Consider the following 14007-nt stretch of genomic DNA (forward strand, 5'->3'; position numbering starts at 1 on the left):
TTAATTGAAACCTAGCCAGATCAATTTCTCGCCCCCGAAACTACCTGTATACTAAATATCATTAAAATCGTTGCAGCCGTTTCCGAGATTCAGAATTTATATACAAGATTGCTCGTTTAAAGATATATGATATCTGGAACAAAATATGATGAATCTCTTTTACTAAATACGAAAATGGTGTAGAATTATTGCATAGTTAAATAACTATCGAAATGAGCATTGAAACTTTTGCAGCTAAGAAGTCGAAACAGTGAGCACAATGTCTGAAGAACAGTAAGCACTAACAAGCCCGCCATTCGAAGTTTGCTAACGGTTCCCGGGCGGGAAACCGCATAATTCTGTAGTTGCACTAGAGTTGAGAGCGCACTACGGCTTTGCAAGTGTTTGTGAGTGCTGTGAATGATCCGACGAGCTACGATCTGAACTGTAATAGATGAGTAACATCGAAACGAAAGGTCAAATAACAGGAGATGGATACTCACTCTTTGGAACGAACACGTCACACCCCTGCAGCCAGGAATCATATCGTGTATACTGACCATAAAGGACGAAAGTGAGTATTAAATGTCAATCAAACTTTTAAATCAAGTAGATTCTATTTGTCTAGGTTAATATTTATTTATGCAAGATTTTTGGGGTATTAAAACACGAATGTGGGTTTGATAAAAGTATCACATGACTGTTTTAATACCTAATTATCAACAGAATCCTCTATAAAAGATTCTGAAACAGTACTGTCATTGCTATTTCTATAAAAAAATCATATTCAGCCGTGGAGTAGTAGGATTAACGACAGAGCCATTTTTTGATAAAACATCTAAATTTATTTATAGATAATACCTGAATAGTGGCTGGGACTTTATTATAAAAGTGTATACGTTTACCCTTAAAGCTATTATGTATCTTATGATGTTTACTAGAATAGGTTACAAGCGATTGCTTGAAACTTATATAGAGTATTCGTTATTTCTAGTGTTATAATAACGAAAATCACATTCATAAATGTATAATATTTATTTCCATTGTCATAATATTTATTTCCTTAATTTTTTTCTTTGAGTGACCGTCTATATCTTCATCGCAGTAAACCTAAAATTAATTGTATAAAATTTGCAAGTTATATAAAATTACGAATATAGCAATCGAACGTCAGTATATTTTGTAATCTTCATTAATATCAGCCGCAACATAGCTTCGGAATTGTTGCTCGTTTCTCGCGACTTTATTTTCTTTCCCAACTTCATACTATTTATCAACGTTAAGATGTATTTACACATTCATTTCTCACATTAGAGGTTTTTGATCAATTTTTGTTATAAAATAAGAGACGAGTAGAGCAGAACGTTCAGCTGCTGGTAATTGATACGCCCGGCCCATTACAATGCAGTGCCGCTCAGGATTCTTGAAGAACCCCAAACATTCTGAGTGGCATTGCAATTGCGCTCGTCTTCTTGGGACATAAGATGTTAAGTCTCATTTACCCAGTAATTTCACTAGCTACGGCTCCAGACCGAAACACAATAATGTTTACACCTTACTGCTTCATGGCAGATATAGGCGCCGTTGTGGTACCGATAATCTAGCCGGAGTCCTGTACAAAGGAGCCTCCAATTCAAAATGGGATTTAAAATCACTTATTGAACGTCAATAACTAACACCCATTCAAAATAGTATGCCTCAGACCTGAGAAGAACGGGTGCAAGAAACTCAGCGGGCTTTTTTTTCATAGAAAAAGTGGATTACAATTAATTTAATAATCTGGAAATAGTTGGAGACTTATAAGTAACTAATCAAATTTATGATATGATGCATTCGTCATCTACATAGAAAAAATTATAAAAATGTACGAGTATATTTATATACATGTAGTAAAAACGGTTATTTCAATATTACAAACAGACACTCCAATTTTATTTAAATGTATAGATACGTCAACAGACCAGTTTTGGCTCTTGAGTTTTGTTATTAATGATTCTTCCTGTCCATCACATATCATTAATAACGAGACAAATTTTTTTTTCACTTGTAAACTTCACACTTGAGATATTGACTAATTAAGGCAAATCCAATGTGCAGTTTATCGAAAAAGGCATTTATTTTCAAAAAATTGATTCCCTTAGAATTCTTCTTGATCTCATTTCTAATACTACTACCGCTTCGGTAACAAATGGTGCTCCGAGAGACAAGAAGCGGCACAAGAAACTCTCTCAGCATTATATTTTGCGCTCTTTGTAATAAAATATACAATATTGTACTGTCATTGTAATTGCTATAATATAATCATAATCTAGTCCCAGGCTGTCCGATCACTTAGATATTCAGCTGTGGAGTTAGTAGGATTTACGACTGAGCCATTTTTTTCATAAAATATTTAAATTTATTTATAGATTATGCCTGAGGAATCACATATACCCAGGCTTTACAAACACACAGGAAAATCATGGCATTGTCCCAGCGAGATTTCAACCCGCAAAGCTAAATTCGTTGGCGTTGAATCTATTCTTGCTTTTTCTAGAATCTAGATAATTCATTTCAAATAAGTTTCACCTAGGTCACAAGTGCAATAATAAGTAAACTGACATTGCTCGCTGACGGAACGCAATAGAAAACATGATAGATATTCATATTAGTTTCCTGTTGCACGACTATTCCGTCTAGAATGTTTCCTAGGTTTTCTTATGTGAAACATCCGTGGGGACACTCGGCGCAGTGCACTTATCACGTATAATATTACGGAATTCATAAGGCAGCTCTAAAAATAAAACTATTACATTTCATTGTTTTTCGCTGGGTATAATATATTTAGGAATTTATTCATCATTAAATTTAATTAGCTTAAATTTCAAACAAGTTTCTCATGATTAATAATAGTTAATGAATATTAAAAAAAAAACATGCTTTTATAGAAAACCAAACTTAAAAGTAGAAAGTAATTTTCAATAAGCATAAACTACTAATAGTGTGAAACCTGCATCGTGCATAAATCTCTTAACTGCATATGAAGGAAGTCCTGGTACGTGATGCTAGGATGAAACATTTTTTCAATGGCTATGAAAGATATTACCATCATCGCTACCATAGTTATGTGCTCCTGTTGTTTGCTGGTGTCGTTGTGTGTATGACGTCAGAATATATTAAGGTATACTCGCATCATACATAAGACAATCTCTTCTTCAACTATGATCGCCTGGTACCTAAACACTGTATAATGCTTCCTATCTCATTATCTCCCATGTAAATAAATATTATGAATTCATGTCTTTTACTGCCGCTTTTTCATTTTATCGACTTTCAAATCACAACGATGCTAAAGAAGTTTTCGCTTCAATAAAGAAAATTAATTAATAAGTAATACTTTCGATCATCGTTGTTCGACATAGATTGCGCAGAGTTAATATCGGCACTGTATATATTATCTAAATCGTTTGCTGATAGATGGTGCTAGCACTAGTATGTATGTACTCTAAAACACGCTTTAAGTATTTGTTTCTATTGTATGGTTTAAACATTTAAGGCAACCTTGTTGGACGATTTATTGTAAGTTTCATTTCAATAAAAAAAAGATGTGTGGCACTCGGGGACTGCCGCGGTAAAGCTATTGCATAGGATTTTTTATCAACTTATGCAATTATAATTACTTATTTATTTATTTTATTTATGCAGTATTTTTTTTGATAAAATTAATTTAAAGAAAAGCAAACGAGAAGTGAGTAAAATTTTACTTGCAAGATTTGATTACAGACAGACAACGGGACAGGTGAAATTAAATATAAATGCTTGTCATAATAATAAAAATTAAAAAACGTGATAAAAAAATAAAGAAATTAAAAAAAGTCAAGACGTACCCCAGGCTCGAACCTGAGACCTTCTGCACAAAAAGACATAGAAATATCTATATAGATCTAGTAAGTAAGTGTTAGGTTATTTTCGTTCCGGAATTTCTGGATTCGGTCTCCACGCTCAAGGCCTGCGGTAGAAGCTATACAATAGCTTAAAAACACATAAAATCAAGTATTCCTTAATAACATTGAATTTGGTATTGTGAGTCGCATATGGCAGCTTAGCACAAGAGCTTGTTGAATATGTGTCACGGAAGGACGGCCGAGTTACTTGTACAGTTCCGTTAGTCACATTTTCGCAACAAGGTATTCACATTTCGAGACTGGAAAGTTGGCGTTATCGTGTTAACATAGCACGACAGTTACATCTAACTTTGAGATGCGAAATGGACACGACATTAGTAAGTGCTACCATTTGCAGCCGATCCTGTAATGCAATTTGTTTATGTTAAAGTTTGAGCACGGAAATATTAACTTTAGCATTAGCAAGCATGTCAAATACAACGGTTGTTTTTAACATTTATTTTTTGAAAAACTCAAATCGTTTGTATAATGTCTACTGTGCTATTACTTCATCTACTTCATAGCGACAAATTTTTCGCACTTTACATGTATCACAAATTGACACATTATTGTAAAATGATGAGTGATAATAACGTGAATCTAGATTGCGTTGTAATTGAAAACATAGTTTTGAACTATTCTGTTTTAATAATCTAATATCTAACATGCACTGCAACTGTTCAACATTCAAATAATGTTATGCTTTCAATCACACATATTTGTAAGCGTGAAATTCCGAAATAAATTAGTATGCGACAGAGATTTTGAAGTACATGTGTCTACATACACACGTTGGATGTAATTGAGTGTTTTACAAAGACTCGCAATGTACATTGCTCGAAATCGAGTCGGAGAGAGTGTATAAGTAAGGATGAGTGTACAAATTGATTTATTGAAGTTAAGCCGGCTTCACAGTTGCGCCGGAGTATTCAGACCCTTGCGTTACACAGATAAAGTAGAAATAAAAAAGAAACTTCACCAACAGAAATCCCCTTGTCGCGAGATTTACGAGCAGACTCACCTACGGTGCAAATAACTTATATGTAAATTTTATGTTCTGTCTGGAAACAGTTCACGAAACAAAAAAAATATATGAATGGTGTGGATCGATTTCCGTATATGTAGGCTAATGGTCGAAAAGTTAACAAATACCATTACAGATCAATTACAAAATAAAGTTTTAAGTAAAACTAACAATTTTGATACTGCGTCTGAATCGAATATATTTCGATTCAGTGATGCTTTTTGTATTAATTATGGATAAACACGCAAATGCGTTGCTTTTGTTCACAGGGTGATGGAAAACATTAACTTAATTATTTTAATTTACTTACCTTTCCTAGTACAAACTATTTACAGTGAATATAACTTTTTAATTTGTATTTTCATAAAGAGCCAATGCGTGTTTGTTTTATATCATTTGTATTAATTATTGATTTATATTCTATTATAACAAATTGTTTTTATTTATGCTTGAATATTGAAAGTGTTGGAGAACTGAATAGATAAAATAATCTTGTGGGTAAATTATTATAATCTGTTGAAAATCTTGTCATAAAAACAAAAGTCAGTCATAATGATCAAATGTTTGCAACTCAATCGTGCATCAACGGCTTAATTAAAAAAAGTATGATAAAATATGATTTTCGATTTACATCAAGACCGTATTCTGAACTCATCGCCGACACATAATTCACCAAACCTTCAACAATATTGGGTCAGAAATCACATTTCTATATGAAAATACATCACAACAACGGCTTAATCAAAAAAGTCGATTTATATTTGGATTTTATTCTGAAATCTTGGCACAAAATCATCACTGAAAAATAATTCACCTAAACTACAACAATATTGGGTCAGAAGTCACTTTTAATAATTAAAATACATACATCACAACAACGGCTTAATCAAAAAAGTATGATAAAGTTTTAGTGCCGATTTATATTTAGACCTTTTTCTTAAATATTCACAGATAATCATCGTCGAATAATAATTCACCAAAACTTCAATCATATTAGGGTCAGAAGTCACTTTTAATAATTAGAATACATCACAACAACGGCTTCATCAAAAAAGTATGATAAAGTTAAAAATATTCGCAAATAATCAGCGCCGAAAAATAGTTTACTAAATAATAAAACTTCAATCATATTAGGGTCAGAACATACATAATTATAACTCATACATCACAAACAAGATTTCAACAAACACGAGTAGAATGTATGAAATTCGGTTGTCGCCGTTTTGATGTTGTATTTATTCATCGCACTGCAGTTCAACGAGTGCGGACGCCGGCAGAATATAAGCGCAATTTTGTGTTCCTGTTTGTCAATTAAATGTATTTTGGTGCACTGAAATTAATACAGTTTCGCATAATTAGATTATTTTAGTATGCGAACATTGATACCACTAAAGGTTCAAGAATTGAATTCTTCATAGGCTTATATATTTTATACGTCTAGATAGAGTCTCCTGCTGTTAGACAACCGATAAAAACAGGCCAGGTTTAATACTTTTGTCTGCGTGACAAGCTACGTCTTACATCCGCGATTTGTATGACACTTTGTGTTAGTGTGCGTGAATTGCTCAAAATAGAGGTTTTTGTTTTCACAGCTGATATAGACTATCTACACGTATAGATCTAGGTTCATAGGATAGAAATCGTGACATTTCTTTTTGAGTTTTATTGCATTTGTATATTTTGTTGAATAAACTATAAATAAAAAAGGGTAGACAGTGTAAGTTATTGACAGGAGTACTTACTTTAAACTTTCAATAACGAAGTTTTGAATTCGATTTTCAAACGTTTGCAGTATCAAAAATAAAAATTTCACAGTTTGAATAATTAAAATTACGAACACATTTAAAGCTGTCTTCCACTATGTAACCTAAACTTTCTAGTGCTATATTTTGAATTGCAAACGTTAATTTTCTTAGGATTAGACTTTTTAGTTTAATATTCTATGTATTTGTGTTAAATGTGGGTAATTATGAGTTTTATTATCCCGTATTTATTTATTTATAAACGTATTGGAACCCGACGCGAGCTGACTCGTGTAGCACTTGCTGCAGCATTTGCGGTGTCTATTTTTTTATGATAATAAGGGACGAGACGAGCATGATGTTCAGTGGATGGTAATTGATATGCCCTGCCCATTACAATGCAGTTTCGCACAGGATTCTTGAAAAACCCTAAAGTTCTGAGCTGCACTACAATTGCGCCCGTCATCTTGAGACATTAGATGTTAAGTCTCATTTGCCCATTAATTTTACTAGCTACGGCGCCATTCAGACTGAAATACAATAATGCTTGCACATTACTGCTTCACGGAATTCAGAAATAGGCGCCGTTGTGGTACCCATATTCTAGCCGGCTTGCTGTGCAAAGGAGGTTCCGTAATAACTCAAATTGTGTATAATTTAAATAACCACATATTTATCTAGCCAACCCACATTCTAGCGCTCTACAAAGCACAGGTCCGGCCACACATGGAGTATTGCTATCATCTCTGGTCTGGTGCACCCCAGTATCGGCTCGATCCATTTGACCGCGTGCAACGTAGAGCAGCTCGATTTGTCGCATTTTCTACCGCATTTATCACGTGTTCCGAAGAGCTGTTTAACCTGATTCCTGCAACCGAATTCCTCCTTCGCACGACACGCTACAAGTTAGGATATCATCCCTACCATCTGGATGTGTGGCGGTCCTCCACAGTGCGGTTTTGATTGAGCTTTCTTCCACGTACTACAAAACTGTGGAATGAACTTCCTTGTGCGGTGTTTTCGGGACGATACGACATGGGTACCTTCAAAACAATCGCTTACACCTTCCTTAAAGGCCGTTCTTGTGATTCCTCTGGTGTTGCAAGAGATTGTGAGTGGCGGTGATCACTTAACAACAGGTGACCCGTTCGCTCGTTTGTCCTCCTATTACAAAAAAAACAACCCTATTTACTCATAAGTTAATGTAATGTTAAAACATTCTTGTAATATTGTCAGTTAACATGCAGTGCTCTGTGTTGAGGATTCATGTTGCCATTGAATAATTAATGAGCGAGCTGTCGATGGGTATAAAATTATTCGATTGAGTCGACAGCGCTAGTTGATTTCAGAACTGCAGCTTCCCGCAATTTATATTGCTTGTCACGTGCCCACTCACGACCGTGGCTTGTTTGTACTTCAACAATTTAACCCGTCATATCGGAAATGTTTAGTGGCATTTTTCGAGAGCAAATTGCAAATGGCTTCAGTTGTCATCATATATAAAACTTTTGCGAAACATATACAATTACGCATATATTCTTATGTATAGGTATAATTACTATTATTTTTAATAAGGGAAAATCACAAAAATCAAATTATGAAAATAATACAATATTGACTCAGATCAAAAACTTGTGTTTCAAAATTAAAAATAAACATTTTCTTTTTCATACTATTTATTATTTTTGTAGATTTTTTTTCTTAGTTTTTTTTCATTCAGTTAAAATTTTAATGATCAATATTGTCCGCGTCATACCTTACTCCTTATATCCATCCTTCGCTCACCTAAGCCTTATCCGCCTACACAAGCTAGTCAATCTAGTGGAAGGCAGGCCAGAGAATAGCCTCCATATCATGGACACGAACAGTTCGTCCGTAGCACCACGCGAGTGAACACACCACCAGTCTGTCTGCGTTGACACACGGAGAAGATGCCGCTATTAGTTGTTCGCTACCGGGTGAATATACCTACTGCATCGCACCGAGAGTGAATTACGACGGGTAATTCAGTAAAAGTCCCTCAAAATACAGTCCATATCAACACCGTTTGCAAGAGTAGAACAGAGGAATACCACGTAGGTCGTTTTTTACATTTGCCTGTCCTTTGATTCCATTCTTAGAACAAAACCGCTCCGCCATCACGTGGTAATTGCCACAGACCCAATTACGTGCACATTTTTTTGTGGTACATATAGAATACCACACAAATATTAAAGCAAGTACTTCCTAGTAAACTAATAAGCCATCAATAACCATTATAAATATAAGATAATGTATATTTTTTTGGACATTTGATTTGAAACATTTTGTTTAAAAAGACAATTAAGATTCAATATCTTAACAATATGGCCTTGTACTTTTAAAATTCGTTAAAAGAATATATTCTTATTTTAAATAATAACAATTCCTATTTAACACTAATAATTGTATTTGGATAGTGATGGTATTAGGATTCTCAAGCCAGTGTGGTGTTTCTTGTATTTTTATTACGCAGGACTTATTTTTCAACAATACTCATTCAAGAACTATTATCATAGATCTGTATGTATATGCCTTAATATGTAAATGATCTCATATCCGTTTAATTTCATAACCTACATATATAATTTAAAAAAACATTAAGCGGACATACCTGACACTAGATTCGTAAAGAATGGACGTTAGATGTGATTGAAGTAGATTTATGGAGCGCAATCACAGTTCAGATGTTAGTATTCCATCCAAAGCCCCGGGGAGCACGCTCGTATCGGTTGAATAATTTACACGCACCTTCCTCTCTCATCTCAAATACCTGGTACTGTGTAGGACGATTTTGGAAATCACTCTAAATCTGCCGAATTGTGCCATTGTGCAGGGTCTAAATTACTTATTCTTAAATTTGTATTTCTTTGCATGTAACAGAAGAAAAATCTAATGACCGAGTAAAATATAAGTACGTACACTTCATAAATCCTACTTATATTATAAACACGAAAGTTGGTATTTCTTAATGTATGTTTATGCATTGAGAAGAGTTTTTCAAGAACCCTGAGCGGTACTGCATGCGGTAGGTATCAATAACCATCAGCTGAACGTCCTGCTCGTCTCGTCCCTTATTTTCATACAAAAAAATGTTTGTAAAGAATAACTTGCTTTCCTTAAATTTAATTATCCATATTGCGTATTTTTTATATGTTCCGTAAAATGTAAAGCTCAGATCATACACACACACACACACATGTAACCACGACTTGGAGAGCTAAAATATATTTAAATCATATATAATGTTTGAGCCTTATCAACAAATAAAGGTTTGACACTTACTTACCATATATTTTTTAGTTTATATTCTAAATAGATTAGTATATTTTGTCACCTTATTAGTATATTCTACACAATGTAATCATAACCAACTGTTGCTCATTTGATTAAAACCTATATTCTGTTATCGATACTACTACCGCTTCGGAAACAAATGGCGCTCCGAGAGAGAAGAAGCGCCGCAAGAAACTCTCCCACCATTCTTTTTTTGCGCTCTTTTCAATAAAAATATACAATATTGTACAGTCATTTCTATCGCTATAAAATAATCACAATCTAGTCACTAGTGGAGTAATACAATTTACGACAGAGCCATTTTTTTATAAATATTTAAATTTATTTATAGATGATGCCTGAACAGTGGCTGGGACTTTATTATAGAAGTGTATACATTTACCGTTAAAGATATTATGTATCTTATCTGTTAGTGCCAATGTCCTATAAAATAAAAATAAATAATTGTAATAATAATAAATATTAAATCATATTATATTCTAGACGTATCTGTATATAATATATAATAAGTGGCATTAGGTAATATAAATGAGATATGAATAAAGGCCGGCAACGCTCCTGTGATTCCTCTGATGTTGCAAGAGAGTGTGGGCGGCGGTGATCACTTAACACCAGGTGACCCGTACACTCGTTTGTCCTCCTATTCAATAAAAAAAAAATTATGAATATATTGGTGTGAACCTTAAATATACATTAATACGGAATTGTGTTAATTAGGTTATTTATTTCATTGGATCAAAAGGGGTGTCCGCGGAGAAAATAGTTATGTTGATCCAAAGTTTATTAAAAAAATTATTACCGTGTTAGATGCAAAAATAGTATTTTTGCTGCAAATACCATCCCCATACCAAAGTGTTCTACTTTTGTATAATTCTTGTATTCAAATCAAATAACTATATCTTATAAAACATAGTAAAATACTTCGAGACTCGAAATTGACGGAAAGTTCCGGTTGAACAAACTTAAGCGCTGCAAGTAAACTATGCGGCAACAAGCCCCATATTCATTCCACACGATTTCGTCACGAGTCACAACTTTACGAGAATAATGATTTGACATATACCTTACGTTTACCACATTTTAAAAAGTTTCTACTATTTGTACTATTACTTCTAGGCATAAAAATATTAAGTAACTTAATACAAACAGAATAAGTTTCAAATCACAATTAATTGGTTTTGTCCTAATATCGAAACTATAAAAATATAATAATCCGCGAGAGTGGTAACCTAGCTCCGCTCGATTCATCAAGGCCATCGATCCCTAGCCTTAATTCTCTAATCTTTTTAACCGCGTAGAACTAAGTGCTATATTTCGAACTAGGCACTATACAGACACCAGAGTCTTGGCTCGTCCGAGAGGTCGCGCCACCAAATTGGTTTCGCAACCAAACGGATGTTATGGTATGGTATAATCGGGCTAATTTTCGCAACTCGACGACTGTGTGCCTATTTTGCGTGTGTGGGAATATATTTGTTATTCCTGCCACCCCAATTCCTCCAGAAACCTTAGCAACCCCTTCTCCTTCCTGAAACTTCTGGGAGTGTATTTGGGGTACCAATATATTGAGCCCGGTTAGTTGCTACACCTGGACAATGCAGAAGTACATGTGCAGCAGTTTCCTCTGCCACGATGCAGGCACTGCACAGGGGGCTGTCAGTTATGCCCACATTAAAAAAATGTTTGTTATAGGGACCGTGCCCGGTTAGTGCCGCTGTTATCCGTTTAAGTTGGATCCTATTGAGCTTAATAAGGCGATTTGCCAAACTGGCATTAATGTTGCGTGTCCCCGTGTTTGTCTGCAGTCTTCTAATGATAGCCACAGATTTTTGTGTTGGTTTCTTGTGCGTTTCCGAATGTGGCTTTTGTGCCAGCCAGAAGGTAGAGGTAAGATGGTTCTGGCCCTGTGGCATAGTAATATTTGAGCCTCTTCTAGCTAACTCATCTGCCCAATTTAAACAGGTGAGTAACTCTATATAGAGTTGTATACATTTAGTTGGTAGCGGCGACTGGATACGTAACCGTGGTGTCCCTATGAAATATGACCCTAAGTCTATTAAACAATCCTTCAATTATTTTTAATATACTCTTTACTACAGAATATATATATATGTTTATGCTGGATGTTAAAATCTGATTTTAACCGTAAAAAGAGCTGCTGATAAGCATAATATAAAACGGTCACACATTTTAAATTTATCAAGCGTTAATTAATGGAATACCGAGGAACATTTAAACACGTCTCATTAATTCGTAATGCAATTATGTACTGGTCTTTTATTAATGTCAGTAGCCGTTAAATTAAATTCAGATTTCCCTATATTTACCTTTTATTTTTGGCCAACTGCATTTACATGTTTATTAAAACGAGGATTATATTATTGAAGAGCGTAATATCGTATTTCATGCCTCGAACCTTGTTAATGATAACTATTGTTTACCCAATTCTATTGTGAAGTATATTGATACTATATTCAGATATTATAATATTCTTTAAAGTCTACATTTTTTCACCGACTTCAAAAAGGAGGAGGTTATCAATTTGATCGGTATATTTTTTTATGTATGTACACCGATTACTATAAGATTTATGGTCCGATTATGTAATTTTTAGTTCGATGTAGACTAGATGCCATTTGGTCCCATAATTTTTTTACATACTTTGGCCCAGTAGTTTTCATTTTATGAAAATTTTTGTTTACCTCGATGACCAAATTTTTTAGTTTTTTTAGTTATTTGATACTTTTCAGTATTTTGAAGTCGGATTTCTTAAACGAAGTTTTTTTTATTCAAATAAAGCTGTTGTTCCATGTTAGCTTTGACTGGACTAGACTGTTTCATTCTGTGTGGAAAGTTATTATTTTCCGCACTTGTGTTTAAAAATCCCACAAACAGAGTAAAAAAGGAGCAAATTGAATTTCTGGACTCTAAAAAAGCGGACAAGTGCGAGTCGCCCTGAATGGTTCCGTAGCAGCAAGCAACATAATATAAAAGTTATATAGAAAGAAAAGTCATATTAATTTATTTAAATGGAATAAATCTTTGCTCAAAATCTCATCATTTATACGTGTTAAGGTTTGTAATCGATTAAGGTTTGTTTGATATTGTTCATAGATGTCGTCCTAAGCCATCAAGGACGCATTATCTAAGTTTATTATAGAACTGTGACCTTACTTATTAATGTAACTGGTTAATATACGATTGATACGCCCCTATTAAGTGTTTTTATACCTTAGTTAGTGGGATATTTTTGGGTTTTGTACAATACGTATTAAAACATCCATGAAAAACATCCAATTTCATTATTCATCTTATAAATGTTTGCACCACCTGCATTCGAAACCGGGACCTCTAGCATAGTAGGCAGGGTCATTAGCCACTGGGTCATGATATCATACAATAAAACAAAAAAAAAACCTTTACGAACAGTTGCGATTTTTTAGTATTTTGTAGTGTTGAAATATAGCACACAGGATCTTGGTTAGAAATTGCAATATCGTAAGTAAGTTTTAAGGGGAGCTTGGTGTTACTGCACTGCTATATTACACGCCTTCTACAACGTAAATGCAACCTGCTGTAGTTTATTGGTAATTCAAAAAGCATTGGAGAGTTAATCAAGGCACTAATTTTAGACCCATTCTTCTTTGTTGCTGAAAAGTAATGCACCGGAAAAAGATAGTATTATTGTTGTGCATTAAAAATTAATTGGTTTCTTATTTATTCTAATTATTGTACACGGTGATTAAAACAACTTTATACTTATGTTCTCTCTCAAAACAAATCTTATAACTATATTTACAATACTATGATAGCATGAAATCAAAACGTGATTGTTTTAATATATTCGTTGACGGAAGCCAAGAGCGGGTCAAATAATTGACGATGAAGTTATGTCCGGTTAGACTCTCGCACAGACACTATGTGGAGTCAATAATTACCAATACAACTTTGGGACATTCAAGTTAAGAGCATACTCCCACCTTAATAGCGGGCTAAGCATCTTTTGGTGTTGCAGATGTCCATA

At 34.1% G+C, this 14007-nt stretch overlaps 1 protein-coding gene and 1 long non-coding RNA gene across 2 annotated transcripts in view; one reads left to right on the forward strand and one right to left on the reverse strand.

Annotated features, from left to right (window-relative positions):
- Nucleotides 1-14007, reverse strand: part of LOC126973738 (uncharacterized) — a 224129-nt gene that overhangs the window by 165807 nt on the left and 44315 nt on the right. The window lies entirely within an intron of this gene.
- LOC126973713 (delta-sarcoglycan-like) overlaps nt 1-14007 on the forward strand; it is a 49580-nt gene that overhangs the window by 1280 nt on the left and 34293 nt on the right. Inside the window, exon 2 of the mRNA XM_050821042.1 lies at nt 235-553. Within this exon, the coding sequence (XP_050676999.1) occupies nt 471-553 (83 nt within the window). The 5' untranslated portion in view covers nt 235-470. The remainder of the gene's footprint in view (nt 1-234; nt 554-14007) is intronic.

Source organism: Leptidea sinapis, chromosome 30, assembly GCF_905404315.1.
Source record: "Leptidea sinapis chromosome 30, ilLepSina1.1, whole genome shotgun sequence".
Lineage (NCBI taxonomy): Eukaryota > Metazoa > Arthropoda > Insecta > Lepidoptera > Pieridae > Leptidea > Leptidea sinapis.